The 16,875-nt window shown below is 37.6% G+C and overlaps 1 protein-coding gene across 2 annotated transcripts in view; it reads left to right on the top strand.

The window, feature by feature from the left end:
- LOC135199442 (ras-specific guanine nucleotide-releasing factor 2-like) overlaps positions 1-16,875 on the top strand; it is a 57,251-nt gene that overhangs the window by 10,854 nt on the left and 29,522 nt on the right. The window contains exons 2-7 of one of the 2 annotated variants that reach the window (XM_064227481.1): positions 2,332-2,878; positions 4,878-4,997; positions 5,421-5,675; positions 5,876-6,072; positions 6,398-6,627; positions 13,561-13,584. In XM_064227481.1, the coding sequence (XP_064083551.1) occupies positions 2,720-2,878; positions 4,878-4,997; positions 5,421-5,675; positions 5,876-6,072; positions 6,398-6,627; positions 13,561-13,584 (985 nt within the window). In that variant the 5' untranslated portion in view covers positions 2,332-2,719. The remainder of the gene's footprint in view (positions 1-2,331; positions 2,879-4,877; positions 4,998-5,420; positions 5,676-5,875; positions 6,073-6,397; positions 6,628-13,560; positions 13,585-16,875) is intronic. The other variant, XM_064227482.1, reaches the window with a different exon arrangement.

The raw sequence follows: 16,875 nt of genomic DNA on the forward strand, positions 1-16,875 counted from the left end.
AGATAGCCAATAAATAAAAATTGCTTGACATTGGATATAGCAGTTATCAAATCAAGCTTGTTTACTGTTTTTGAAAATTACCAACTATTCCCTACATCTTGTCAATCTGATTGTGACCTACAAAGTAGACTATAATTTCTTAGGAAACTTATTTTGGGAGATAGACTAATAATCGAAGTGTTTTTGTATTTATTAACGTATTTTGTTGGTTTGTTCATTATGACAATTATCAGTGGAGAGGTTTCAGAGTTCATAAAGGTGTGCTGCTTTGCTTGTATTTAAATTTGTATGTCATTGTTGCCAGAGGTATAGCTTTCATAACGTATAGCCAATCATCCATCGAGAAAGAGGGAAGAAATGCTGTCATAAGTTACGTAACGCGTGCGTTCGAAACCTTTTCTCTGAGTAAGTTGGCCCGTCTTCAAAAAAAGTCACTTTTACATTTTAAGTACCAAATTTATTCAACCTACTTAATGCAGAATACAGTAAAAATTTATGTGTAGATATAATGTGTGTTCTGAATAAGCGTTATATTTATGAACTGCATAGATAAAAAGTTATTGCGAAAAAACCGTGTTGCAGAGGCCCTGAATCCCATAGTAGATTGTGTTGGTCTAATATTTCTTGGGGGGCCACTATCGTTATGATATCTATAGTCTTTTGTTTATGTTTTCCCAACGGTCTTGTACTTAACATACAGGGTTAATATTGGAGAAAAGTCCTGTTTAATTAGTCAAAGCTATCTGTGTTGGCTGTTTAAATTATAGATTGGCAGGTCTAACTCATCTGACATAGCCATCATTATTCTGGAAGAGCGTAACGTTCAGACTGTATCAGGTTGAATTCCTAAAGTTAGTTTCAAAGCCTTTTAAGTATTGTTTAAATTTCTTTGCGAACAGAACAGAATACAGAATTTAGGCCAAAAGCCAAGAACTGGGACCTATGAGATCAATCAGGCTTGAGAAGGAAATTGATTGTAAGAAGGTTTGAAAGTTGTAACAGGAAGAAAACCTCAAAGGAGTTGCACTATGAATCAATCGTTAGAACGGGTGGAAATTCAGATAGAAAAAAGAGAATATAGAAGAATGTACAGTAAGAGGAACAAAAGGGGTGCAAATAACCTTAAGTAATGCCTACAGTGCATTGCTCTAGCGGTTAGCTATGAAGGTGTTGTGAGGTGTGGTTGTAGAAAACCAATTATGTCATTCCAGAGCAGTAGATTGAACAGGTCTGGAAAAATGGAAAGCTTAAATATATTACCACTTTAACACTTGTATTTTCACAATGGCATTTCATGATGACTTGTATAACACGGAAACAGCTTTATATATATATATATATATATATATATATTATATATATATATATATATATATATATATGAAGAACTTAGGATTCAACCTCCTACCGCTAAAGAGCCCACAACACTGCAGCAGTAACCAATCATGATACAGAACCGGTGATTTTCCATCGCCCCAGGGGAGACACGAGCCTGCGATACCTTAGTGGTGTGCAGCGATACTAACCACTATAAAATATGACAGGATTTCCCGCTCAGTTTATGTAGATGAGAATGATCACTGGAGTGAGGGCCAAGGTGAAAAATGTGACAATATAAAGTTGGCAAAATAGTTATCATAGGTGAAACGACGGGTCAGAATATCTTGAGGTGGTTCGGACATACTGAGGGAATGACGGATAATGGATGGATAAAAACTGTATAATGTGAAAGCGTGAGATGAAAGGAAGATAGAAAGTTATGGAAAATGATGGTGAAATGTGGAACTAGTAGTGACTGAATTGAAGGAGGGGACTTGATATCCAAGAAATGAGTTAGTTCTTGAATGTCAAGAGGTGAGGGGTACTGCTTGTGTGAAGGGGCTCAACTTGCTGTTCATCAATGTGGGTTTCTGAAGCAGCTCATGTTGTGGAACTTTTTCTGTGTATAGTACTACTCCTTGAACCAATAGCTGAAGGATGATTGTCATGTTTTTTTCTTTTTTGTTGTTGTTGAAACCATCCCCTCTTAAGGGGGAGCAACGTACGGTAGAAAATTAAAGTGAATGTATACATCAGTTCCTCTTTAATGAAGAATAATTACAGTGATGAGATTTAGAAAGTTTAAAATCACTGCTATTTATAGTAATAGTGACATTGCCTTATGGTTATGGTGTATTTCTTTGACTTCATTTGCAACTCATCAATATTCCCATTGCAGTGTTATTTCAAAATGTAGAGCTCCTCAGGAACAGGTACTACTGAGTCTGATGAAAAGAGATTCCTACCAAGTCACTAGCCAATCTAACTGGGTGTCATTTTCTCTCTTTTCAGTTTGTGATCAAAGTCACAAACTACCAGGCAAACAATCATGTGACATAAGGCTATCCAAGCACTCTGGGCAGCGCGGCGTGCTCAGGGTTCCAACAACTCAATATCCAGAGCTTCAGTTAAGTATTCTGCCACTGATGCAGACTCTCCCTGCTCAGGGAATGTTCAAGCTTCTACTACCTCCACCACCACCACTGTTATTACCACCACTCCAGCCAATGCTACCTTAGGACACACTGCTGCCTCCCACGGGGGCAGTAGACGCACCAGCAAAGCTGCATCCATTACCACAGCCGCCATCTCCGGGGAAGGAGGAGAAGGGAGCACAAATGTTTGCAGTACCAGTCCAACAGCCAGTAATGCTGCTGCCACCATTACTCACACGGTCAAAATGCTCAGTCCCAAAATGCAGCGCACAATCAGAATAAACGAGAACCAGGTATTGATGCTCGCTGAAAAGGCCAGACACGACCATAACTATTCAGGCTATCTTTACAAGAGGTCCTCTGACACAAACAAATGGCAGTTGAGATGGTTCATACTCTACCAGGTAAGACATTCTTCATTTTTTTGTATGATTATTAATCACTGAATTAAAAATATCAAAGAGGTTATGTAGGATCTGAAGTTTAAAGGGAATATTATCAGGTAGTCTAGGTCTTATTCTATGTGAATAACACTGAAGGAAACAGTCCTTCTTTCCATCAGCAGATGAACATTGGACAAAGGTTGCTAAGAATATAAGTGAAATAAGAGCAAGATGGGGCAATAAAAGATAGAAAAATGACAAAGGATAGGGGCAGTCTAAGGATAAGGGCAGTCTATCTTTTTATTACCATAATTCCGCTGTTGTCTGTCTTCTCCCCCTCTACTTCATCCAGCATACCCTTTATCACTGTCTTTTTTACAGCGTTGGTAGCAATTTCAGCAGAAAGCCTTAATTATTAGGAAGGATAGGTTGAGTATACGTTGCATTATACTTGCTGAAGAAATGATACCTCTATGGAAGGATAACTAAAAAGGAATCACTTGTTCAGATTGAGCATATGGCGCCACACAGCCTGACTATAGAAACAGCAACACTAAGGCAGGTTGAGGATTTGGTGTATGTTAGATTAGGACTGATTAAGTATGGTCAGGCTAGAGATATGTTACTTGTTAAAGTCATAATACTATTTGGACAGTGTAAGGATAAAGAGTAGCACGAGAATAGGTTACAAATATGGCAGACAGGATATCATATCTGTTAGACAGGGTAAGGAAGTAGTGCCACATGTACAAACTAAGGATACTTTATCGCTAGGGCAGGTTACATGGCACTTTAAAGACAGGTCGAGTATAGGCTGCTGCCTCCAGGACAATTTATTCAAGGACAGATAAGAATCAGATGTCAAAGTGGTGTCCTTGTTGACACTTGTGATTGAAACATCTGTCTTCTCAATAATTTACTATATTTCAGGTGACTGAATTCAAAGAAACCTTTTGACTTCCTCACAGTTTTGTATTGACAGCCATCACTTCCAAACCATGTATCACCGTTGTAAGTTGGATAGACCGAAGTCCTTTAAGAAGGAGAAAAATGGCATCTAAATTAGATGGCACTGCTTGAATGGTAGTTGACCGTAGAAGAAAAGACAAAATACATTAAGACACATTAGCATCTAGAAGAGTTTTGAGTGATACAACGCGACCATTTCACTATGAGTAGTTAGCTTATCTGTACCTGTCTTTCAGTCGTTTATGACCTCCTTTTACATTGTGTTGTTGTTGTAAGGGCTTTCTTCACTCTAAGTCCAACTCTTTGCAGACTTGTCACCATCCATAGCCTTTTTGTCCTCACTTGCTCACTTCTCAATTCTTCTTCCAGGATCGCTTTTACTAATCTTTCTTCTACCTTCCACTTATAGAGTTCAAACTACTTCTAAACCTTCTTCCTTCTAATCCTGATATTCTTCTTTTGGTGTCTTTATTTACTAGTAAATTGGACATCCATCACTATTCAGTTCCTCTTTATATGTCTGTGTAGCTATTGGTAGAGTCACTTGAGGAACATTCTTACCTAGTTTGGACACGTAAGAAGTAGTTTTTCTTTAGCAATGTGGAAAAACTGGAATTCTGAATCAGAATTTATTTCAAATACAAACATGGTTAAACATGATTGTTTTTCCTTTTTACTTATATTTTTCTTTTTAATCAAGCTTTATGTTGACAGCGGAGACTAAATGGGAAAAAGTTTACTTATGGCTAGTTTCAAATGCCTGTAGATTCTGGCTACATAAAAATAATACTATAAATTTCCAGGAGAGAAAGACAAGCTAGAGTATTATTTCTTGTACAATGACGTCACAAGAAATTGCATCAGGATAAACTTGCATGTGTACTTTACATCAGAAAGTTCAGATGAACTTGCATACTTATCCGTGAACAGCAACAAGAGTGAGGTTTCAGTTGGTAGAAATTTGGTGAATTTTTAACGGTGTGGTGTCAGAGAGTAACGTCTAAAATCCCTTTTTCCTTGTTTTCACCTGCCATCACTGGGGAACGCAAAGAACCTGTTGTTCTATTCCGAAAACGAATCAAGTGTCAAGCCCTCTGGCGTGATTATGCTGGAGGGCTGCTATGTCGAGAGACTGATCACCAACACCAAAAACAAAGATACAGAAAAGCAGGTAAGGTGACAGATGTCAGCTATTCTGTTCTGTTCTGTGAAGGCAGTGTCACAAGCAAACATTTACTGGAATCTTTTAGCATTTTGGAACCGACTTTGAATCAGTTGTGTAATGTCATGCATGTATATTTAAGTCAAGAGAACACCAGAACATAACTTCGACATCGCTTAGAATGAAGAAAAGACATTGGCTACTTGGTTCAAAATTTGGTCAGCAGGATGCTAAAACATGGCCTAAATGTACTCTTGGGTCACCTCCCAAAATGTAAAAAGTTGTGGCTATATCCCTTTGCTACATCAGTAAATCAAAATAGTAGGCTAAAGGAAGTGCTAAATGGTTACTTCTTCACCAGAGAAAAGATGAAAATACTTGATAATGATGAACTGAAACCACCTAGAAAACTAACCTTTAAATTCCAAACAGTTTTGCTTTGCAATCACTTATCGCCGGGAGAACCAGAGGCAGTATGACCTGCGGGCAGAGACCGAAAGCGATGGCAAGGCCTGGATGGAGGTCATTAGGCAGGCCTCATTCAACAAACTCCTGCTGCAGAAGGAAGAGCTGGAACAGAAACACCTCCACCTGCTACAGATCGTCGAGAGCGAGAAGACGGCCAAGTGGCAGTACACCCAGCAGTGCGAAGAACTCACATCAGAGATCAAGAAACTCCGGGCAGAAGTGAGTGGCATGTTTACTGTTACAGTATTTCTTCTGCAGACTGTTTGTTTTTCCATGTAATTAGATTATATCTCATAAATTTACAGATAGTGGCTGCCATACTGCTATAAAGCAAATTAATAATACTGCAGACAACCTAGCTCTGAGAAGATGAGTAATGCCTTTTTACTGTAAAGCAATCTTCCCCTGATTTTCTGCAGCTATGCTCTTTGAAGAAGGAGTGGCGAGTGGTCCCATCCAGGAGACTTGAAGACCTTCCAGAAGACTCTGAGGAAATCAAGAAGATCAAAAAGGTTCAGAGCTTCTTCAGGGGTTGGCTGTGCCGGAGGCGTTGGAAGCAGATTGTGGAGGAGTACATAAGGTCTCCTCATGCCGAGAGTATGAGGAAGAGGAACAGGTAAGGTTCAACTCAAGCTTAGTTACATTAACCCCTATGCGCCAGCCAAAAGCATAGAGGAAAATAGGCGAGTTGAGGGTAGGGTTGATGTCCCTCAAATGCCAAGAAATCATGACTTGTCACTTGAGATAAACCTTGATGTTTGGTGCAGGTGACAACAGGTCACACTATAAGATGAGGGATGGACCCAGTCAGTAAAGGGTTGGGTGATTTTGTGAGCACAAATAATTTAAATTACAGCCACATCTCCATTGCAGATAGAATAAGGAGTTCTCATCATTTTATACAGTAATAATGTTACACACACTTATACTTCTCCTTGCAGCTTGGTTTTCCGAATGGTCGAGGCAGAGGAGGAGTACGTGGAGCAACTCAATCTCTTAGTATCCTGCTTTCTGCGACCCTTCAAGATGGCTGCTTCCAGCAAGAAGCCTCCGTGCAGTCATGAGGATGTTAACAGCATATTCCTCAACTCTGAAACGCTGCTCTTCCTCCACCAGATCTTCTTGAAAGGACTTTCGGCAAGGATGGAAAGTTGGCCCACTCTAGTTCTCGGTAAGTAGCAGCTGGTCGATCACAAATCCAACCTCCTGGTTTTTCGTCCGTCGATTTGAATTCTTCTTCTCCTCCTCGGCTTTGGGCTGTCTAAGACGAAGCATGTGCCAGTTTCCACGACTAAAAAGGACCCCCCTCAATTCTTCTTTTTTTTTTATATAGCATGTCTCACGAGCTCTTTCCTGAGAAGAGACGAATGTATCCTCAAGCAACTGGAGACAGTTGATATGTTCTGACAGTTCGACTAAAATCCTTGACTCCGCCCCCCTATCCATCCACCCATCCATCCATCCATCTCTCTGTCTATACCGTTCTGTAACGTTGTTCTGTACTATATTGTATCACGCTCTCTTTGAACATTTCTCGGTCTGTCTGTAAGGAGGCATATAGTGCACTGGGCACCATTCGGGGACACAATTGATTATACTGAGGCATTGCCACTAACTTCTAGGGTGGGTCAATGATACGAGTCTAAAATATATATATAATATATATATATATATATATATATATATACTATATAATTATATATATATATACATATACACTTATAAGTATACATAATATATTATATATTTAATATATATATATATTATATATACATATACATATATATATAGATCTATATATATATCTATATATATATATATATATATATATATATATATTATATATACCTACATATATAAATAAAGATATATGCCACGAAGGAAAAATAAACGAAGGAGGATCTGGAAGATCTTTCGACGTTAAACGTCCTTTACTGAGCAGAGACTGACATAAATACGGGAAAAGATAATACAAGAAGATTCGTATAACTGACAGATAGGGATTATAAAGAGATTAGTACCTAGAATCTGACACACCTGGAAGATGAGAAACCTTCCCAAACAAGCATAAACAAAGGGTGCAATTAAAGGTTTAAGACAATCATCTCAGATACAATATCCAGACAATTAAAGGATTATAGGTGACAGCTATTCAGAACTTGGTAAAAAAAACCATATTCACAATACATGTCAGACATACATTACAACAAAAATAATAACTCTAAGGCAACTGATTTTTATCTAAGTCAGTAATTATATCTTTGAGGTCATTCTTAAACATGTTACAGATACAAGGGTCTAAATGAAAAAGGCCACGACTAACATTGAAATTACAATGAAAAGTAAGTTGTATTAAAGCAGATTCTAAAAGATTTCGTGATAAGACATCTCTTGACCTTGCAATTACTGAACTATCAACCCAATTTATTCGGTGGTTGTTTTCACTTAAATGAAGGAATATTGCATTAGATTTTTGCCCAGTTTTTACAGAATATTTATGCTGGCTTAGCCTTACTTCTAAGCCTTTGCTAGACTGTCCGAGATAAAATGAGGGACAATCCATACATGGAATTTTATATATTATGTTGTTGCTTTCTCTGGGGCCATTTTTTATTAACATTCCTCTTAGTGTGTTATTATAGGAAAAAACAAGTTTGACATTAAAAGCTTTTAACAATGATTTAATGGTTTCAAATCCGTTAAAATAAGGCAAACTGAGAATGTTCTTAGATTTTTCTTTCTGCATGTTACTTACAGTATAAAACCTTTTGTGGGCTTTATTATAACAAATGTCTAATATATGTGAAGGATAGCATAAATCTTTCCCTATTTTTCTTATGTATTCAATTTCTTGATCCAAATATTGTGGACTGACAATGCGCAATGCTCGTAAAAACATAGAGGAAAAAATTGATATTTTTATGTTAAGATGGTGGCCTGAGAAGAAATGAACATATGTTAAGTTGTTGGTCGGTTTCCTATAAATACTGAATTTACATTGAAATGGTTCTCTATGTATCAAAACATCTAAGAAAGGGAGGCAATTGTCTTTTTCTAATTCTAGAGTAAACTTAATCGATGGTACCTGGTTATTTAATTTAGAGAGTAAATCATTTACATCAATACCGACAGGAAGAACAGCTAAACAGTCATCAACATAACGATACCACTTTATAGGAATATAAATGATATTAGGTAAGTAGCGTTTTTCAAAGAAATCCATGTACAGGTTTGAGAGTAATGGTGATAAAGGATTTCCTATTGCCATGCCAAATATTTGTTGACAAAATTCACCATTGAATATAAACTCACAATCACAAATGCACAAACTCGTGAGTGAAATAATGTGACTTATAGGTAGAGGTAATTAATGCTGAGTTAGTTCATTACTAAGATATTCTAAAATAGAGTCTATAGGGACTTTAGTAAAAAGAGAACATACATCAAAACTAACGAATCTATCAGTAGGGCAAAGAGCAATTTTGTTTAATTTATGTATGTTCTCTTTTTACTAAAGTCCTTATAGACTCTATTTTAGAATATCTTAATATTTATAGGAAACCGACCAACAACTTAACTTATGTTCATTTCTTCTCAGGCCACCATCTCAACATAAAAATATCAATTTTTTCCTCTATGTTTTTACAAGCATTGCGCATTGTCAGTCCACAATATTTGGATCAAGAAATTGAATACATAAGAAAAATAGGGAAAGATTTATGCTATCCTTCACATATATTAGACATTTGTTATAATAAAGCCCACAAAAAGTTTTATACTGTAAGTAACATGCAGAAAGAAAAATCTAAGAACATTCTCAGTTTGCCTTATTTTAACGGATTTGAAACCATTAAATCATTGTTAAAAGCTTTTAATGTCAAACTTGTTTTTTCCTATAATAACACACTAAGAGGAATGTTAATAAAAAATGGCCCCAGAGAAAGCAACAACATAATATATAAAATTCCATGTATGGATTGTCCCTCATTTTATCTCGGACAGTCTAGCAAAGGCTTAGAAGTAAGGCTAAGCCAGCATAAATATTCTGTAAAAACTGGGCAAAAATCTAATGCAATATTCCTTCATTTAAGTGAAAACAACCACCGAATAAATTGGGTTGATAGTTCAGTAATTGCAAGGTCAAGAGATGTCTTATCACGAAATCTTTTAGAATCTGCTTTAATACAACTTACTTTTCATTGTAATTTCAATGTTAGTCGTGGCCTTTTTCATTTAGACCCTTGTATCTGTAACATGTTTAAGAATGACCTCAAAGATATAATTACTGACTTAGATAAAAATCAGTTGCCTTAGAGTTATTATTTTTGTTGTAATGTATGTCTGACATGTATTGTGAATATGGTTTTGTTTACCAAGTTCTGAATAGCTGTCACCTATAATCCTTTAATTGTCTGGAAATTGTATCTGAGATGATTGTCTTAAACCTTTAATTGCACCCATTGTTTATGCTTGTTTGGGAAGGTTTCTCATCTTCCAGGTGTGTCGGATTCTAGGTACTAATCTCTTTATAATCCCTATCTGTCAGTTATATGAATCTTCTTGTATTGTCTTTTCCCGTATTCATGTCAGTCTCTGCTCAGTAAAGGACGTTTAATGTCGAAAGATCTTCCAGATCCTCCTTCGTTTATTTTTCCTTCGTGGCATATATCTTTATTTATGGATTTATCACGTTCCTAACTTTCGTGATTCAGTTATACATCTATATATATATATATATATATATATATATTATATATATATATTATATATATATATATATATATATATATATATATATATATATATATACATATATACATATATGCAGTTTGCTCCGCTTTTCCATGACCATTTTGTTTGGAAGTCTTCTCAGGAGAATTTTAGTAAAAAATCATTTAAAAAAACGGTTGACGATAGCGTCGACACATACAACAATCCACGCAAGTAAACATTTGTATAAACTGTAGTACTGTACCAGCGTGATACAAATGAGTTATTTAAAATACATTAAAGAAAACGAACGAATAGATACTGTAGGAAAAGATCTCAGAACTCGGTATGTGATTATGCCTGAGAACATTTCAGTTTTTGAAAATTATTTCACAATGTGAAATGTAGGGAAATGACGGCCAAGCAGAAAGATCAGCTTAGCTGAGCGCAAAATAGCTTAAGATTCCATAGAATAGCCTGTAAGGTTCATAGACAATGAAGTACGTTTACTAGAGCAAGTTCTGAATAGGGATGAAATTGCTCTATTGGGAGAAGAGGTGTCATGCAGGGCGTTCAGGAGACCATGCTTCTGTGGCTGGAAACTGAAAACAGTGGTCTAACATTGCTACTTGTGCCCATGCTTTTGACGGACTAGTTTAATATGAAATCTTTTACAAGCCATGGGGTTAAAAGGACAAGGCCAGGTTTTTCAGTATTGGATATTTGTGCAAAACCATGAGCAACCAAAGTGCCTTCCTTCGTTTGGTTTTGCCAGTTTGAAAATATCTTGCAGGTAAAGGCCTTCTTTTTATTACGTTCAGTTCTGGATAATGTGTCTGGGCATTTGTGTAAGTTTAGCCCAAAAGGTGCTATGTTTTGTATCTCCCACCTACTTGCACCACAGTATGCCTTTGACCCAACCTCTTCACTCTGGGTTGATTCTGGAATTACAGGCCAGTAATGGAAACAGGTGCACAAAACGTCTTGAGGTTCTATGGAGCAAAAACAAAAAAAAGTGGCGTGAGTCTGGAAGATGGCAACACTGCTCATTTACTCAATGTTGTTAACTATCAACCTACCAAGATAGGAAACTAGGAACTATTGTAGATAGATACTGTGTAAATATCCGACCAGAAGGAGCGAATGATTTACGTACCTTTAAGATTGATTCATCTAGCAATGACTAGCAGGTGGGAGTAGAGGGTTTGGTGATCTGAAGGTGGGTGGAAGAAAGACATCTATAATGAAGATGAAGACGAGTTAAGACACATGTGGCAAGCTTCAAAGAAGAATTAGCATACCAAAACCAAGCGTGAATGTTTTAGCCGAAGCATTTAGTATGACTCACAGGATCTACAAATTATAGCATCATCACGACTCTTCAAAGACATGCAGTAAAAAGAGAAGAATTTCACTAACGATATCATAATATCAATGGCATGCAATTAAAGAGAAGGAATTTACTGACAATGTCATAATACAGGCAGTCCCAGGGTTACGTCCGGGGTTCCGTTGCCGAAGTGCGACGTAAGCTGGAAAGTGATGCGAGCTGGGACACAGTATTAAAAAATTGTCAATGTATTTACCTTGCTTCTGGTGACGTGTGCCTCCTTGATCTTGTACAATATCCTCAAAGAATGTACAAGTAATTTTCCGTCGCTTACAGCGTGCAGCAAGACTGGATCAGCGTAACCTTGGAACATTTGCTGTAACCTGGAACAGATTATTTTACGAATACATTTGAAAGGTGCCAGGAGCTCAGGATGACATAAGCCGAGACCGACGTAAACCTGGGACTGCCTGCCATCTCAAGAAGAAACATCCCAGCCACAGATGTCCAATTTCTTAAGAGGCTTTGTTGTGTAAGCTCAGACAACCAACCATCAGCGTCACCATCATGACCACCGCTACCACTATCCCTGCTTCATTTAGCTCATTCATTCATTAATGGCGTGTTGTAATTAAACAGTTGCATCTCATTTCCACTAATTTCTTTGTGAGTGTGCACTTGTGCTTGCTTCCTAACTTATGAGAAGAGTGCTTGCTTGGAGAGAGCTCGAGAGAGGTATGAGCGTATGAGCTATTATTTTGTGGATGGAGTCGTGGCATTTAAATTCCTATTTGTCCATTTGTTAAAGAAGTGCTCCAGGCTTCTTGTCACTAGTTTTCCCTTTGCTATAAGTTGACTAGAATCCTGTACTTGAAGTGTTTAGTGTCCTTGTCATACTGACTTCATCAAATCCCCATCTGGCACAGAAGCATAGTGGTGCCTTCTTAATCAAATTTGAAACCTGGTCGCAAGCAGTTAAATATACGATTCCATCACTGACGTCACGTGTTGATGAAACTCAGCTTTTTCAAAAAATGGAGACAGTAGTCATATCCACAGCATCAGGTAAGTTTCATTGTTTGCTGTATAACATTTGTTTGATCCTTATTTGTAAACTGTACTGTATAATGTATAACCTATGAAGACTAATGTATGGATTTATGCAGTATTGTATCCTTGAAGCAAAGTTGCTCACAACTGACCCACTGGATAACCGGTATCTGCTCTCTGTGCATTTGATACTGAAAGGTTATTTTTCAATGAAGACATGCTATCTTGGCATCCTTCTAAAAGAATCCTCCTAATTTTCATCGCGCTACTACGCAATATTGGGGTACTTTTGCATACTGCTAGCCTCTGTAGAGATACGAGCTATTCCGCACTTACAGAAAGGATAACAAAAGTGTCGAAGGCCACCAGAATGTGAACTACCCAGTGCTATTGCCTCGTCTCTCACTCACTCTGACATCAAGAAAGATTCAGGTTCTAGCTGGGTGGCACTGAAAGTGCTCATGCCTCCTCCAAGCTCAGTATTAAAGAATCCTACCCCTGTGAGTCTCCTCCCTTGCCCTAAAATCTAACAACAGCTTTTCTTGACCCACAGCCCACCCTCCTAAAAAGGTTTAATTGAGATCCAACCATAAATTTCTGATATTTTGTGGACAGTCAGACAAACAGACAAATGAACGAACAAGAAAACAGACAAAGGGGTAATTATTAGCACATTCATGTTTTGCTCATGCAATACTCACATTTGCCTTTTCGTGTTGATTGTATTAACTATTGCCACATCCAAGCCTCTATTTATTAACAATTTAGCTAACACAGCTGACATTTTTTTTCTTGTTTAAATCTAATCTCAGTTGGTGCATGTTTCTTACAAGCAGTTGTTAAAGACCATTTGTATTTCCTCTAGTCTTATCTCAGAGATTAATTTTTTTTGCTAATTTTGTAAAAAGGAGGACCACTTGGTGTTCTAACTAAAATAATTCATGTATGAGGGGCCTATGAATTACATATGAAGGCTCTACATATTCTTTCTTTTGCACCAAACGTGCCATGCAGCCGAAGGATTGCGGATCGGTTTTGGTAGGTGTCCCGTCAAAGTTAAAGTAGAAGAGGAGTAGTTTTGCACTAGTTCCAGTCACTGTTACCTTGTTTATTACTGACTCTGTCAATATTTTGTGTTACTAAATGTGATGCATTTTGTATGATTTTTGCAGTATGCATAGTACGATAGTTATCACTCCTTAGAAGCTGATTGTTGCGGAGGATGTTGATATCTGTAAAGGCAAAAACAATTGCAAATGAAGGTATGGCAGTGTTGTTGTTTTGCATGACAGCCTTTTTTGTCGCTAGCTGTAGCACATTTCAAGTTTTTACACACCTGTGAACTCTTCCATTCAAGTGTCTGTTACATTTCACATGGAACACAACTGTGACACTTCTTTCTGTGTGTCAGTCTAGACACATAAGAAGAGCAGTCATAGATAGCCATTTTCATCAAGGCCCTGCATTTCATCTAGGTAGTACTGCATTTCAACAAATAACATGAATTCCTGTGATTTATACGATTCGAACTAATTCCAAAACTCGATTTTGCTAAATAACTTAGGAAAGACTAAATAAGCAAGCTTAATTGTATGGGGTACCTGCAAAGGAGAACAATAATATACTATGTGTGTGTATGTTCATAAAAGTTCAATGTTATGAAAGTTATCGTCAGTTTTAATCTTACGCCGATATACTCACGTAAGGAGATGATAGGTTATGCCAAGTTGGGTTAAGTTGGATTAGGTTAGAGCAGGGAGAAAGACTGTTATCCAGAATGGCAACGCTGCCGCATACCTTCATAAAAGGTCACTTTGGCCAATTCTGAGAAATGTCCTTATGCTGGTGGGACTTTTGGGCCTTGCCGGGACGCATTGCTAGTTGCACCACTCTGCTAAGGTTAGTTGCAATATCAACCCTCCTCTTATCTCAAGGCTTGGACCTGCATGTTAGTCCAGAATCTCTGAGCAGTGTTGTCGGCATTGATAAAATGTCCCTTATAACAATAAGCTTCAGAAAGTGACAACTTTCAGTTTCTCATGTGAAAACTGCACAAAATGCATCTCCTTCAGTAATATACGAAGGTACCCCGGTTCCCTTTAACATCCTGGTGAGCCTGAAAGTGAAACTTTTGCTGCGATAATGACACAGTCAAGAAAGCCATAGACGGGCACATTGCAGTGGCTCCACGGACGGACCTGTCCAAACGAACAACCCAAAAAAAAGGAATCTGTCTACTGTTATTTCTGTGAACCAGATTCTTATGCAGTAGATGAGCTCTGCAGAAATCTCTTTGAGCAACATCATCATTTGGATGAAGATCAGGTTAATGAAGAGGAAACCAAACGAAATGAAAAATTGAGTGTCCTCTAACCCCACTTCATATAGCAATTTGCAGCAATTGTTGGATAACGACAAAAACGTCATAAGAGAAATGACTTTAAATAATACAACTGGACTTGATAAAACTGGTGGGAAGGAGGTCCAACAAGAAAGGTTGCCATAGCAGAGTGGCACCTCTAAAACTGGAGAAGACTGGGTGCTGGAGTTCCAGCACTTCGTGAGCAGGTACTCCGTCAGTTGAAGTAAACAAAACAGAATCAGTGAGGAGGAATGAAAAAAAATGTAATTCTAAAAATGTCACTGTGCTATGACTGGACAGTGACAGATACAGAAACAGCAAAATACAGTCCTTAGATATTAAAAAAGAAATTACTCCTTGAACTGACAGGCCCAGAAGCTGATGACACTAGCATAGTAAGTGTGCAAGAATATGCCTTGCAGTACGCTGGGACACAATTGCTTGAGAAAATGAAGAAGACTTTCAGCTCATTCGGCTGAAGTTGTCTTAGCTAGGCTGGGTTATACAGGGTTAGATTATGTTAGGCAAGGTTAGTTTGGCAGGTATGATATATGATTAACTCTATCCCTTTGCTGCTTTTTCCTATCGTATTATCAGCGTCTCTTGGAATTGAAAATGCTTCGAATGGAGGGCTTACTTTTTTGGTACAACAAACACTTGTCAAAAACTGTAGCTACAAAGAGGTGATCTGAAATAGAAGTGAAAGGAGTGTTGTCCAGCTATATTGCTTAGACTAAGTCTTGTCAATAAGTGATATAAAAAAAATTACTCTTATTTATCAGATAACTTTAGGTTTGGAAAGAATTCATTAATAGGAAAAGAACATTAGGCTATTTGAATAATTGAATTCACCTATGGCATTACCATCAGGCGTAATTGTTTAATTTACAGAAAAGAAGCTGTAATATGGGAGATGAAACTACTCAACCAACTCCTCTCCAAAAGATGCTGACCTCAGCAATGAAACATAAGGGGATGCACCCTGGTAGCTATAACAAAACACTGGCGAGACTGGGAACTGGTTAGACACAGCTGATATGAGCCACCAACAACCAATCCAAGGGGAAATCTATTCGAAAGTAGAACTGGAAGCAGGTTATTTGATAAATATGTTTCAGCTGTGTCCCATCATGAACTAAAGATTGACGGACTGGCTTAAAGTTCGCTGGCATCGTGACATCAAAAGAAATATGCTAGAGGGAGATAGACCGGGATAAAAACAAGTCTTGAAGCTAAAGGAATTTCACAGAGGAAAGTGTGTGAAATCAGAATTCGTCTGGAAACCATATAATTCACAGATTATGGTTCATTCATCTAGAAAAGGGCATAGATTACAGGGGTCAAGTACTGTTTTGTTCAACACTGGTAATAATTAATGACCACCATACAGTCTCAAAGTCGAGCATAATTACTCTCTCTCAAACCAATCAGATGTCGAAGTTTCAAACTCAGGGATCAACCGTTTTGATCTCACTCTTTCAAATGATTCGCTTCCAGTCGATAGAATTCTCTGACTTCAGCAGTATATCCTATAGGGTTGTAATCTACTGATGCTTACTTTTATTGCTGCGAATCAACCTTGTTTCTGGAATTAACCTTTAATACCCCGATCACGTCACAGACAGCGTATAGAATGAGGTTTTGTTATAGTTGTTTTAGGGGACATCAAGGTACTCTAGTTTAAAATCTAGCTGCGGTTTGTTCTCCAAATAACATCGGGAAATGGTATGTTCGGGTTGTGAAAAGTGTGAAATACTATCGCCATTTAAATACGGATTTATTAAATTGTGAAATATAACCAAACTATTTCTGTCAAACGAATCTACACACATCTCACACTGTGGAAAATACTCTAGTTGAAATCAGAGATGACCATCATGCCTGTACTGTCCTTTTACCTGTGACATGAGTTTTTAGGCAAGTGATTATTTTTGCACAGTGTATCATAGTCTGTGTACAGAGGTATA

This window comes from Macrobrachium nipponense, chromosome 25, assembly GCF_015104395.2.
Source record: "Macrobrachium nipponense isolate FS-2020 chromosome 25, ASM1510439v2, whole genome shotgun sequence".
Classification (NCBI taxonomy): Eukaryota; Metazoa; Arthropoda; class Malacostraca; order Decapoda; family Palaemonidae; genus Macrobrachium; species Macrobrachium nipponense.